This window comes from Lepidochelys olivacea, assembly GCF_965140295.1.
Source record: "Lepidochelys olivacea isolate rLepOli2 genome assembly, chromosome: 27".
Lineage (NCBI taxonomy): Eukaryota > Metazoa > Chordata > Testudines > Cheloniidae > Lepidochelys > Lepidochelys olivacea.
The window spans coordinates 4,582,768-4,595,004 of NC_140437.1; the positions used below are offsets into that span (position 1 = coordinate 4,582,768).

The 12,237-nt window shown below is 42.3% G+C and overlaps 1 protein-coding gene across 1 annotated transcript in view; it reads right to left on the minus strand.

Moving 5' to 3' along the window:
- Positions 1 to 12,237, minus strand: part of MYO1D (myosin ID) — a 351,624-nt gene that overhangs the window by 250,820 nt on the left and 88,567 nt on the right. The window contains exons 2-6 of the mRNA XM_084615957.1: positions 10,517 to 10,725; positions 8,925 to 9,018; positions 5,034 to 5,199; positions 2,314 to 2,367; positions 1,173 to 1,268 (exon numbers count right to left, since the gene is read on the minus strand). Of these exons, the coding sequence (XP_084472083.1) occupies positions 1,173 to 1,268; positions 2,314 to 2,367; positions 5,034 to 5,199; positions 8,925 to 9,018; positions 10,517 to 10,725 (619 nt within the window). The remainder of the gene's footprint in view (positions 1 to 1,172; positions 1,269 to 2,313; positions 2,368 to 5,033; positions 5,200 to 8,924; positions 9,019 to 10,516; positions 10,726 to 12,237) is intronic.

Consider the following 12,237-nt stretch of genomic DNA (forward strand, 5'->3'; position numbering starts at 1 on the left):
GTGTGTCTTCCTCGGTACCGGAGAAAGAGACTGGCATCAAGAGTCTGCCAAAACTGGAGGAGCACTCTTAACTGAAGCGGATATGCTTGGTACACACTCCGAATGGGGAAGCTCTGAGTGTGGGTGCAGGACTGCTTCCATCAGAAGGTGTTTTAGTGTGACTTCCCTTCCTTTTTAGTTCTGGGTTTAAAGTCCCTGTAGATGTGGCACCATCTCTATCATGAGCTTCTCCTAGGCACTTCAGGCACTTGAAGTGCAGGTCACTAACCAGCACTGGTTTCTTGCAGGCATCACAGGGCTTGAAGCCTGGGGACCGAGGCACACCCCCAACACCAAGTACCAGTACCCACACAGCAGGAATCAAAGAGTACCAAAAAAGTACACCAATAAAGGAAACCTAATGCTACATTATCCTAACAAAAACTATTAACGAGTACCAACTATATACAAATGCAAAATGAAGAAAATTTGCAGCAGCGGCACCATAGCATGCTCCAAGAACTGTCGCGGGCGGTAAGAAGGAACTGAAGGGGACTGGGTGTGGCTCTACCCTTTATAACATAGTGCAGCAGCACAGAGCGGCAGATGGTGCATGCACGGCCCTAATGGGTACTGCTGAGGGAAAAATCTCCAACAGTGCATTGGGCATGTACAAACCTGAAGTGGAATGGACACGTGCATTTGAAGAAGACTGGATTGTATCACTGATCTAAAGGAGATTCCATGAAAGGCATGAGATAGAAAATAGGTCATAATGGTGCCTGCATCGGGAACCAATTTGTTTGGGGGTCTGCTATCAATAACCCAAGTCCCACATACCTACACGAAACCAATTTATATGAAGCCACTTAGACCATGAGCTGTTGAGGTTGATTCTTAGAGCCCCTTTACTGCCTGCCTGTACTCCACACCCAGGCTGTTTGCCCTCTCATCATACTGGCAGCTGCTGCAGGGAGGAAGCAGCAACAAGGCACAGCAATCCACCACAGCAGCTGGGGGTGACAGCCTGGTAGTTGCCCAGTCTTTTAGATTGTGGCTGGAATTCTTCATTTCTCTTACGATATCTTCCCATAACTGTGAGCAAGGATGTACAGCTAAAGTCAACATACCACTTCCAGATGCATTTACAACTTTAGAACAAGTTACCTGAAACTAATTGACTGCATCCTCACCTTTAACTGCCCTCCGGCCCGGATATAGTTGTATGCAGAGAAATTTTTCTGAAGATGTAGAGAGCGTAGTATCTGATCAGAACCTCCCTGGAGAAGCTGTCAAATAGTATTTTAAAAAACGATCAATCAAAAAACAAACACCATCCAGTATGTTCATAGTTGGTGTAACATCATAAGTTACTCATTTATTGCTACATTGAATAAATTCCTTCTTCCTCATGCATGGTTAGGCATGACCACAACTTTCTATTTCCATTACTAATATGCAAACAGCCTTGGCACCTGAAGCCAGTAAGCATCATGCAGTGAATTTTCCAGTCACAGGGAAAGGCTGTGTAAGCATTGTGGCTATCATATACACAGTCTCCACCATTACAGAGCCAAAAACACCTTCCAGGTGGTTGCCTTTAAGGCTGTTAAAGCAACAATCTTGAAAAGAAGTCAAAACCTCTGCACAGGGGCATCATCATACAGATGTTTTCAGTCAAGCATACAGGACCAAACACATGTAATTTCCCCAATGGAAACATCTTCAAATTGCCACATGTTGGAAACAAAGTGCCGTATACACCATGGTGGCAAATATCAGAAACTGTGCTGAACAAAGTAAGGCAGGTATGTTGATCATTTTCTTCACAAAGAGGTATGATGAGGGGCATCTTCTTCCCCAGAAGAGCCTACACAGAGGCATCAGCTTACCACAAACAATACTGAAGGCACTTAAGTAAAAATATTAAGTTAAGATATGAATGTACCCAATGCCATGAAACTAGCTCAATCCAAATTACAGAAGCCTCATGAGAAAAGAGGACATTAGTTGTACTGCTAATGAAGTACTAATCCAAAGTCCAGGTATAGTACCATATGCTCAGAAGTACTACTAAGTTTACAAATGTGTTAATAAATAGGAGGATGAGGAGGAATATTCCACCTTTCCATGGCCCCCTCTCCAAAATTAGGCATCTTCAGCCAACCTAGAAATGGTTGAAAAAACAGAAAACTGGCCCCAAGTGTGATAACACAGAGCACCCCTTTACATAAAGCATGCAAGAGGGACTGTGTTAATTGCTTTGCCTCTATGTCCCCTGAGCAGAGGAATGAGCCAGCTAATTTCCATGTGTTTGAGTAGGCAAACACTAACCTGATAAAAAGAGTGAAAGCTTCGTTCTCCTGGCTGCTGCACAATCACTCGGGACTGGGGGGGAGATACAAAGACATATTTTTAGATACTAGTAGTGTGCTTAAATATTTTACTTAAGTCTGCCAATGCAATAATTCACTATCATTACCAAAATTCTTCCTGCACTTTTTACCCTTCAAATGTATTACTGATCACTACTAGCTATGTATGACACAAGGCAGTCCCTGTCCCATGGAGTGTACAGCCCAGTCATACACAGATTATTCAATTATACAAACAATAGGATATTTTTAAAGATGACTCCCCCTCTAGTGACCATGGTAATTGCTTACATGCAAAACTCACATAAGAAACTATTTTGAGCATCTAATAGGAAATAGGAAACAGCACCACTTGATCACCAGCAAGTGCTCCAGGGTCCACAGTTAGGGAACTCTTGTGGTAAACTCTTCTGCTAACATACCAGAACAGGTAAAGCAGTGGCAAGTTATGCTTCCCTTTTAACCCAAGACCAATGTTGGCAGGAGCAAGAGGCATTCAGATCTTCACTGAATCTTAGTCCCACAGTGTAAGATTTAGGGGAATTCTTGTTAACTACAGTGGAACTTCACATTCACAATAGTGACTCAGAACCATTGCCAACTACAGAATTTTGCAAAATAATGAGTAAATTAAGCCAGGAGTCACTGATACCACATGACAAAACGTATAATTTGGCCTTGTCTACACTTACCGGGGGGCTCGAAGCACAGTGATCGATGCATCAGCGTTTGATTTAGCAAGTCTAGTGAAGACCCGCTAAATCGACCGCGGATCGCTCTCCCATCAACTCCTGTACTCCACCTGAATGAGAAGCGCAAGGGGAGTCGACAGGAGACCATCTCCGGTCGACATCGCATAGTGTGGACCCCGCGGTAAGTAGATCTAAGTACGTCGACTTCAGCTACGTTATTCACGTAGCTGAAGTTGCGTAACTTAGATCCATCTCCCCCTGTAGTATAGACCAGGCCTTTGAATAGCATAATGTAGTTTTGTTTAAATCCTTAACTAGCTGGTGAAGCGCAGAATATTTTGTAACAATAATGTCTTAGTAATAAAAGCTCACTACAGAGCCATCTTTTGCTATTAAATCCTTGCTGAGAAGTAGAGTGAAACAACTAGGTTTCCTGTGAGAATTACCAGGTTAGTGGATTAGCAAAACGTCAGTGAGAATTAGTGAGGTGGCTGTTGTAAATATGACGATTTGTATGATCATGCAAGGGTAGCTGACTTAAGATCAGACCTCTATATGCAGCAATGGAAAATCATTGCCTGCCCTCATCACCCAATTGGGCTAACATTAAAGCCTCAGAATAACTTTTTTTTTTTTTTAAACAGAAACAGGAATTTAGCATAGTGCAGTCAAATACATTTTATAAAAAGCCTTATGAGTTCAAGCCATTGCAGTTGCAAACAATATTTTCCCTTAGTGTGTCACTAGGGTCAAAGCAGTACATATTAAACACTAAATACAACAAAATGTTTATTCTGGAACTAGGTTCCAGAGAAATAAAGACAGAAGTTTAAAAATGTTGCCAGATGCTGTCAAATCTGTACAGTCTAAAATGACATGAAAGACATTGTTTCCATCACTCTCCTGGAATATGTAATAAAAGTTAACAGATGATCATGTAAAGCTATGGCATCAGTTCAATGCAATATTTCTAAAACCACACCACCACTTCTTGCAGACACACAGAAATCTTCATAACTTTTGCTTGACCAGTGAGACTTCAGTGCAAGAATGTCTGTGGGAAGCAATTTTACACATGGTAAATTAATATCAGATTTAATTCTGGGTACAAAGCACAGACAAAACATTCTGAAACCTTTCTATTTATCCCCCGAGTTCTATGATGGAATGAGCTCTGAAAACAATGGTTTCAAGGTGTTTGTGCTGCAACAAATTGGTTGCGGTGCTTTGACAGTTTCTTAATTTTAGCAACCATACCTTTATTGATCCTGGGGGGGAAAATTACGGTCTAGTTCTGAAGTGACAGTCATCCTATGATGGATATTCAATAAACTATTTGAAGTAAGTTCAGGAGACATTTAAAATGGCAAATACTATGTTTTACAAATAATCATACATGGGAAAAAAGAAAAGGAGTACTTGTGGCACCTTAGAGACTAACCAATTTATTTGAGCATAAGCTTTCGTGGGCTACAGCTCACCTCATCGGATGCATACTGTGGAAAGTACAGAAGATCTTTTTATACATACAAACCATGAAAAAAATGGGTGTTTACCACTACAAAAGGTTTTCTCTCCCCCCACCCCACTCTCCTGCTGGTAATAGCTTATCTAAAGTGATCACTCTCCTTACAATGTGTATGATAATCAAATTGGGCCATTTGTGCTGGAAATGGCCCAACTTGATTATCATACACATTGTAAGGAGAGTGATCACTTTAGATAAGCTATCACCAGCAGGAGAGTGGGGTGGGAGGAGGTATTTTTTCATGCTTTGTGTGTATATAAAAAGATCTTCTACACTTTCCACAGTATGCATCTGATGAAGTGAGCTGTAGCTCACGAAAGCTTATGCTCAAATACATTGGTTAGTCTCTAAGGTGCCACAAGTACTCCTTTCCTTTTTGCGAATACAGACTAACACACTGTTACTCTGAAACCATACATGGGAAGACAGCCTAGCACCTTACAGTCAAACTCAGCTTACCTTTTCTAGCAAGTAGTTATTGATATGTCCACCTATCGGGTCTCCTTTGAAATCAAAGTTGATATCCATGTATTTTCCAAATCTGCTGGAGTTGTCATTACGGTTGGTTTTGGCATTGCCGAAGGCCTCTAACACACAGTTGGATTTCAACAACATGTTCTTCACTCTAGTACAGATAAGCAGAAAAGGCAAGAGAACAGCACAAGTGTAGGTAGTGTGTTCCCAGATACCTAGTGCAATCTTTTTCCAGACATAAATCATGCTTTTCAGAGGGCTTTAGTAACAGCAGGGTTATATTCTACAAGAAAATTCATTGTGTCCTGATTCATAGATTCCCAGGGAGCACTGTGATCATCTTGTCTGACCTCCCGTATAACACAGGCAGAAAACTTTTCCAAAATAATTCTTAAAGCAGATCTTTACAAAAAAAGATCCAATCTTGATTAAAAATTATCAAGGATGGAGAACAGACCAGGACCCTTGGTAAATTTTTTCCAATGGTTAATTACTTGCACCGTTAACAATTTACATCTTATTTCCACTCTGAATTTACCTAGCTTCAACTTCCAGCCACTGGATCTTCTTATACCTCTCTCTGATAGATTGAATAGCCCATTATTAAATATTTGTTCCCTAGGTAGATACTTACACACTGTAATCAAGTTGCCCCTTAGCCTTCTCTTTGTTAAGCTAAATAAATTCAAAGAATCATAGAATAGAATATTAGGGTTGGAAGAGACCTCAGGAGGTCATCTACTCCAATCCCCTGCTCAAAGCACAACCAACACCAACTAAATCATCCCAGCCAAGGCTGTGTCAAGCCAGGCCTTAAAAAGCCCTAAGGATGGAGATTCCACCACCTCCCTAAGTAACGCATTCCAGTGCTTCACCACCCTCCCAGTGAAACAGTGTTTTCTAATATCCAACCTAGAACTCCCCCCTGCAACTTGATACCATTGCTTCTTGTTCTGTCATCTGCCACCACTGAGAACAGCCTAGCTCCATCCTCCTTGGAACCCCCCTTCAGGTAGTTGAAGGCTGCTATCAAATCCCCCCTCACTCTTCTCTTCTACAGACTAAATAACCCCAGTTCCCTTAGCCTATTCTCGTAAGTCATGTGTCCCAGCCCCCTAATCGTTTTCGTTGTCCTCCGCTGGACTCTCTCCAGTTTGTCCACATCCCTTCTGTAGTGGGGGGACAAAAACTGGACACAATACTCCAGGTGTGGCCTCACCAGTGCCGAATAGAGGGAAATAATCACTTCCCTTGATCTGCTGGCAATGCTCCTACTAATACAGCCCAATATGCCGTTAGCCTTCTTGGCAACAAACGCACACTCCTGAGTCATATCCACCTTCTCGTCCACTGTAATCCCCAGGTCCTTTTCTGTAGAACTGCCTCTTAGCCAGTTGGTCCTCAACCTGTAGTGGTGCATGGAATTCTTCCTTACTAAGTGCAGGACTCTGCACTTGTCCTTGATGAACCTCGTCGGATTTCTTTTGGCCCAATCCTCCAATTTCTCTGGACCCTATTCATACTCTCCAGCGTATCTACCTCTTCCCCCAGCTTCGTGTCATCTGCAAACTTGCTGAGGGTGCAATCCATCCCATCATCCAGATCATTAATAAAGATGTTGAACAAAATCGGCCCCAGGACCAACCCCTGGGGCACTCCGCTTGATAGCGGCTGCCAACTAGACATCGAACCATTGATCACTAACCTTTGAGCCTGACAATCTAGCCAGCTTTCTATCCACCTTATAGTCCATTCATCCAATCCATACTTTTTTAACTTGCTGGCAAGAATACCGTGGAAGACCATATCAAAAGCTTTGCTAAAGTCAAACTATATCCACAGCTTTCCCCATATCCACAGAGCCAGTTATCTCATCATAGAAGACAATCAGGTTGGTCAGGCATGACTTGCCGTTGATGAACCCATGTGGACTGTTCCTGATCACCTTCTTCTCCTCCACATGCTTCAAAATGGATTCCCTGAGGACCTGCTCCATGATTTTGCTGGGGACTGAAGTGAGGCTGTAGTTCCCTGGGTTCTCTTTCTTCCCTTTTTAAAATATGGGCACTATATTTGCCTTTTTCCAATCATCCAGGACCTCCCCCAATCACCACAAATTTTCAAAGATAATGGCCAATGGCTCTGCAATCACATCAGCCAACTCCCTCAGCATCCTTGGATGCATTAGAGCTGGACCCATGGACTTGTGCATGGCCAGCTTTTCTAAACAGTCCTTAACCTGTTCTTTCACCACTGAGGGCTGATCACCTCCTCCCCATGCTGTGTTGCCCAGTGCAGCAGCCTGGGAGCTGACCTTGTCTGGGAAGACTGAGGCAAAGAAAAGCATTGAGTACTTCAGTTTTTTCCACATCATCTGCCACTTTGTTACCTCCGCGTTCAGTAAGGGTCCCACACTTTCCCTGAACAACTTCTTTTTGCTAGCATACCTGTAGAAATCCTTCTTGTCACCCTTCACATACTTTGCTAGCTGCAACTCCAATTGTGCCTTGGATTGCCTGATTACACCCCTGCATGCTCTAGCAATATTTTTCTAGTCATCTATCCAAATTTCTACTTCTTGTAAGCTTCCTTTTTTAGTTTAAGCTTACCAAAGATTTCACCGTTAAGCCAAGCTGGTCGCCTGCCATATTTGCTATTCTTTCTGCACTTTGGGATGGTTTGTTCCTGAGCCCTCAATAAGGCTTCTTTAAAATACAGCCAGTTGTATTTTACAAAGAGCTCAATGTATCTCTGTAAGGCAGGTTTTCTAACCCCTCGGTCATTCTTGTAGCTCTTCTCTGAACCCTCTCCAATTTTTCCAACATCCTTGAATTGTGGACACCAGAACTGAACACAGTATTCCAGCAGTGGTCACATCAGCACCCAGTAAAATAACCTCTCCACTCCTACTTGAGATTTCCATATTTATGCATCCCAGGACTGTTATCTGTTTTGGCCACAGCATTACACTGGGATCTCATGTTCAGTTGATTATCCAGTATGACCCCGAAATCTTTTCCAGAGTCATTGCTTACCAGGGTAGAGTTCCCCATCCTGTAAGTATGGCCCAAATTCTTTGATCCTAGATGTATAAATTTAAATTTAGCTGAATTCAAACACATTGTAATACATAACTTATTCCCTGTAACCAGGAATCTACTTTAGACAGATAACATGCATAGGTGGTACACTGGAAAATCAGCTGGGAACTTTTGCTAACAATCCCTAGACATGAATGGGGAGCTGGAGAGTGAGCATTTTCATTGGAAAACCTTTGGTTGTAGAATTTACTTTCTTGGTTAGTCTGTCTAAATTTGAGTCTGCACCCCTGAAATACTCATCTAGTTTCTCTCTCAGTTTCTTGCACGGTGGGCAAGTTGTTCGAGAGTTAGTTCCAAGGTGGGAGTTTAATTTTCTTTGTCAGTATGCCATGTTCATTTATTTAAAGACTTTTATACTTTTACTCAGTATGCCTGATAGGCATGAACATGAAATGCTGGACTAAAATTAGAGTGTATTGCTTCTGTTCAACATCCCATTTGTCATGAATTGAATGTACAAGTACATTTAGTTCCATGAAGTGTGTCTGATACCTCAGCAGAAACTTAATTTCAGGGCATTGTTTACAATTTAGAAGTGCAAAGGCTTGAGTTATACTCCCAACACTTCTAGCCAATTATCTGTTAGCAATTTATCTACATTTCAAAATTTTCCCTAAGTCCAAAACTTTACCTGCAGGAAAGGATGAATTGATATGAAAACTTCATGCAATTATAAAGTAGAAGAAAAGAAGACAGGTATATCAAGAATGCCCAGTATCATGGTATCAGGATACAAAACTATTTTTCCCCCCATAAGTTTCTGTAAAGCCCTTACCTTTCAACCTCTGCTCTCTGACTGGGATTGGTGATGGCTGCTATGTACTGCATAATGTATTTACTGGCCTCAGTTTTCCCAGCCCCACTCTCACCTGAAGACACAAACAGCAAAGTAGTACCATAAGCAAAGAAGAGATTTAAAAAAAATCAAGATACTGTAAGTCATTGATCATTGCAATCATGTCATTCTGCTTTGATGGCTTCTCTACTTTTTCTTATTTATTTGAGATATGAGGTGTTTTTGATACCAATGTAACCTTGCCTGACTGCCATTACTATGCTAACTTAAAACCAGTAACGAATAAAAGATTTCACAGGTTTGTAAGGCCAAGCAGGCAGAGGATCAGAAGGGATATTGTTAGAGGGAAAAGGTTGGCATGCAGTGGCTTGCTGGCAGCAATGCTGTGAACTGTAATACAAGAGACTACTGTTCAGCAGCTATCTTGGGTCTCTTGCTCCGCAGGCTGCTAGAGCATAGGGATACCATGGAAACTACGTGCCAGGATCTGAATGGCAATAGTTCCCTCTATGAGCATCTCCCCCACTGTTTAGAGTCATGGCAAGCAATTAGCTTTGGCCATCAAAACAGAAGACAAAACACTAACCAAAGTCATCTAAGGTGGAAGGGAGTCCTCAAAGAAAGGACAGGACTGAATGCTACAGGCTTTTTCCGGAAACCATTCTTCAACCAGACTGCGGGTGTTATAAGGAAGGGACTCACATTCAAGTTATCACCACACAACAACATTACTCCTGGGGGAATTCTGCGGCACTGTGCATGTGCAAAATTCATAGATTACTTTGCTTCCCCTGCATCCGGACCCTCACACCTGCATCCAGATCAGCTCCGCTGAGACCCCCCACACACAGATCCCCCCTGTGGAGCCCTAAACACCTTAACCTGAACCCCCTTGCAGAGTACATTGCCCCTGCACTCAGAACCCTCCCAACAAGCTCCTGTGCATCCAGATCTCTCCTGCACTCGGACCCCACACTGAGCCGCTCACATCCAGATTGCTCCAGACAGAACTCTCTCACCCCACACACGGATTCCCCCCACACTAAGCCCCTCCACACTTGGATCCTGCCAGGCTGAGCCTGTCTGCCCACACCTGGTGTGCATGTGGGAGAGGGTCAGGGTCCTGGGGTGTTTCTGGGACAGACCCAGCCCTTGGGCTGTATCAGGGTCTGGTGCAGCCTCACCCCACCTCCAGGCAGCCAGTGGCCTGTGCTCCCCACTGCCATGCCAGAACCTCTACATATATTCATTGACAAATAAAATTTGCAGAATTTTAAAATAGTGTGTGCAGAATTTTTCTTTTCGGCACAGAACTTTTAATTTTTTGGAGCAGAATTCCCTCATGGAGTATAATATGGATCAATAATTAGTTTAATCTACAAGTTCTTGAATTAGACAATTGTATTTGAATGATATAGATGCAGGCTCATACGCAAATTAAAGTTTTGAACATAGTGAAATTCTCCCTTTAGCAAATGTAACATTAGACAAATTGTTCTGCTTCCTTCCTTGAGTTTCACAAGGAGGGTCAACTAGTCCTCAGGTAGTGAGGAGAGGCTTTTCCACCTTACCTGATATTACAATGCAGGTATCTTTTGATCGTCTCTTCATGGCCTTGTAAGCAGCGTCAGCAATTGCAAAGAGATGAGGGGGCCTCTCATATAACTCCCGTCCTTTGTACTGCTCAATCATGTCACGACCATAAATGTTCAAGTTTTTGTAAGGGTTCACAGAAACCACCACTTCACCAATAAATGTGTAGATCCGTCCCTTATCAAACCTGCCCAGGGAGAGCCGAAGGGGAAGGTTAGTCAAATGTAATAAATCAGAATTTGTATTCTGCATCCAAGTTGTCCATTTGATTATACCAGTCATTGGATACAAATATTTTTCACTTTTTTACAATATAATAAAATACTACTAAGGAAAAGCTTTCTATTCAGCATACGTGGTACGTCAACGTGTCATTTTAGGTATTCAGGTAACAGGACTATGAATCAAGACTGATTCTGAATCAAACGCTACTTACAGAAATTACCACTACTGGTGTTTCACCTGAAAAATGTTAGATACAGATTTGCCTGCTGAGTATTACTGCAAAACTTTATGACAAGGTAGGTGAGGCAATATCTTTCATTGGACCCACTTCTGTTAGTGAAATGGACAAGCTTTCAAACGTAATAGGTGACCTGAAGAAGAGTTCTGTGAAGCTCAAAAGCTAGTCCCTTCCGCCAACAGAAGTGGGTCCAAAAAAAGATATTACTTAACCTACCTTATCTCTCTCATATTCTGGGACCAACATGGTTACAGCAATACTGCAAACATAAGCTTAGGACCACAGATTACACTACAATGCATCCAATGAAGTGAGCTGTAGCTCACAAAAGCTTATGCTCAAATAAATTTGTTAGTCTCTAAGGTGCCGTAAGTACTCCTTTTCTTTTTGCAAATACAGACTAACACAGCTGCTACTCTGAAACCAAAGATTACACTTTGTTCCACATACATACCCAACCAGCCTTTCAACATGCATTTCAGATATTTCTATTACAGTTCGTGATCTACAAAGGCACAGAATTTGCTGTAGACATTATTTTACTCAGGCTGGAGTAAATTTTAAATCACTGCTTGAATTCAATAGAGCAAAGGTGTATAAAAAACACTGGAGTTTCTAATCCACCTGCCTAAATAAACCAGATATATAGAAGGAGAGGTTTGCTTTCAGATGTTAAGTCCAGAGGATCTTAGACACTGCATGGCCCAGGAAGATGCACAGAAATCTGGGAGCCAGAACTAGAGCTCTGGAGACATTTACGGGGGGAAAGTTGTAAGACAGTGAATTAACCTACAATTCAGGGGGGAAAAATCCACTTTCAACCCTAATGATTGTTTCCATTCAAAAGGAGCTCTTCACAGTAAGGAGCCCAGAGTGGAACTACAGCCCCAATGTTTAAGTGAAGTTTGAAAACTATCAAGTCCCAAACGAGTATACAAAAGGAGATAGCTACGACTAATATTAACCAATCAACCCTCAGCGGCACCAGTCCTCCTTGTGGAGAGATGAATAAAAGTAATCTGGAGTTTCTACACAGCCATTTTTAAGAAGGGGGTCTCAACCTTTTTCTTTCTGAGCCCCCCCAAACACGCTCTAACAACTCCATGGCCCACCTGTGTCACAACAACTGGTTTTCCACTTATAAAAGGGGTAGAAAGCAGGGCAATTGTGCCTGGGGTCCATGCCATAGGGGCCCCTGCAAAGCTACATTGCTCAGGCTTCAGCTGTAGCCCTGGG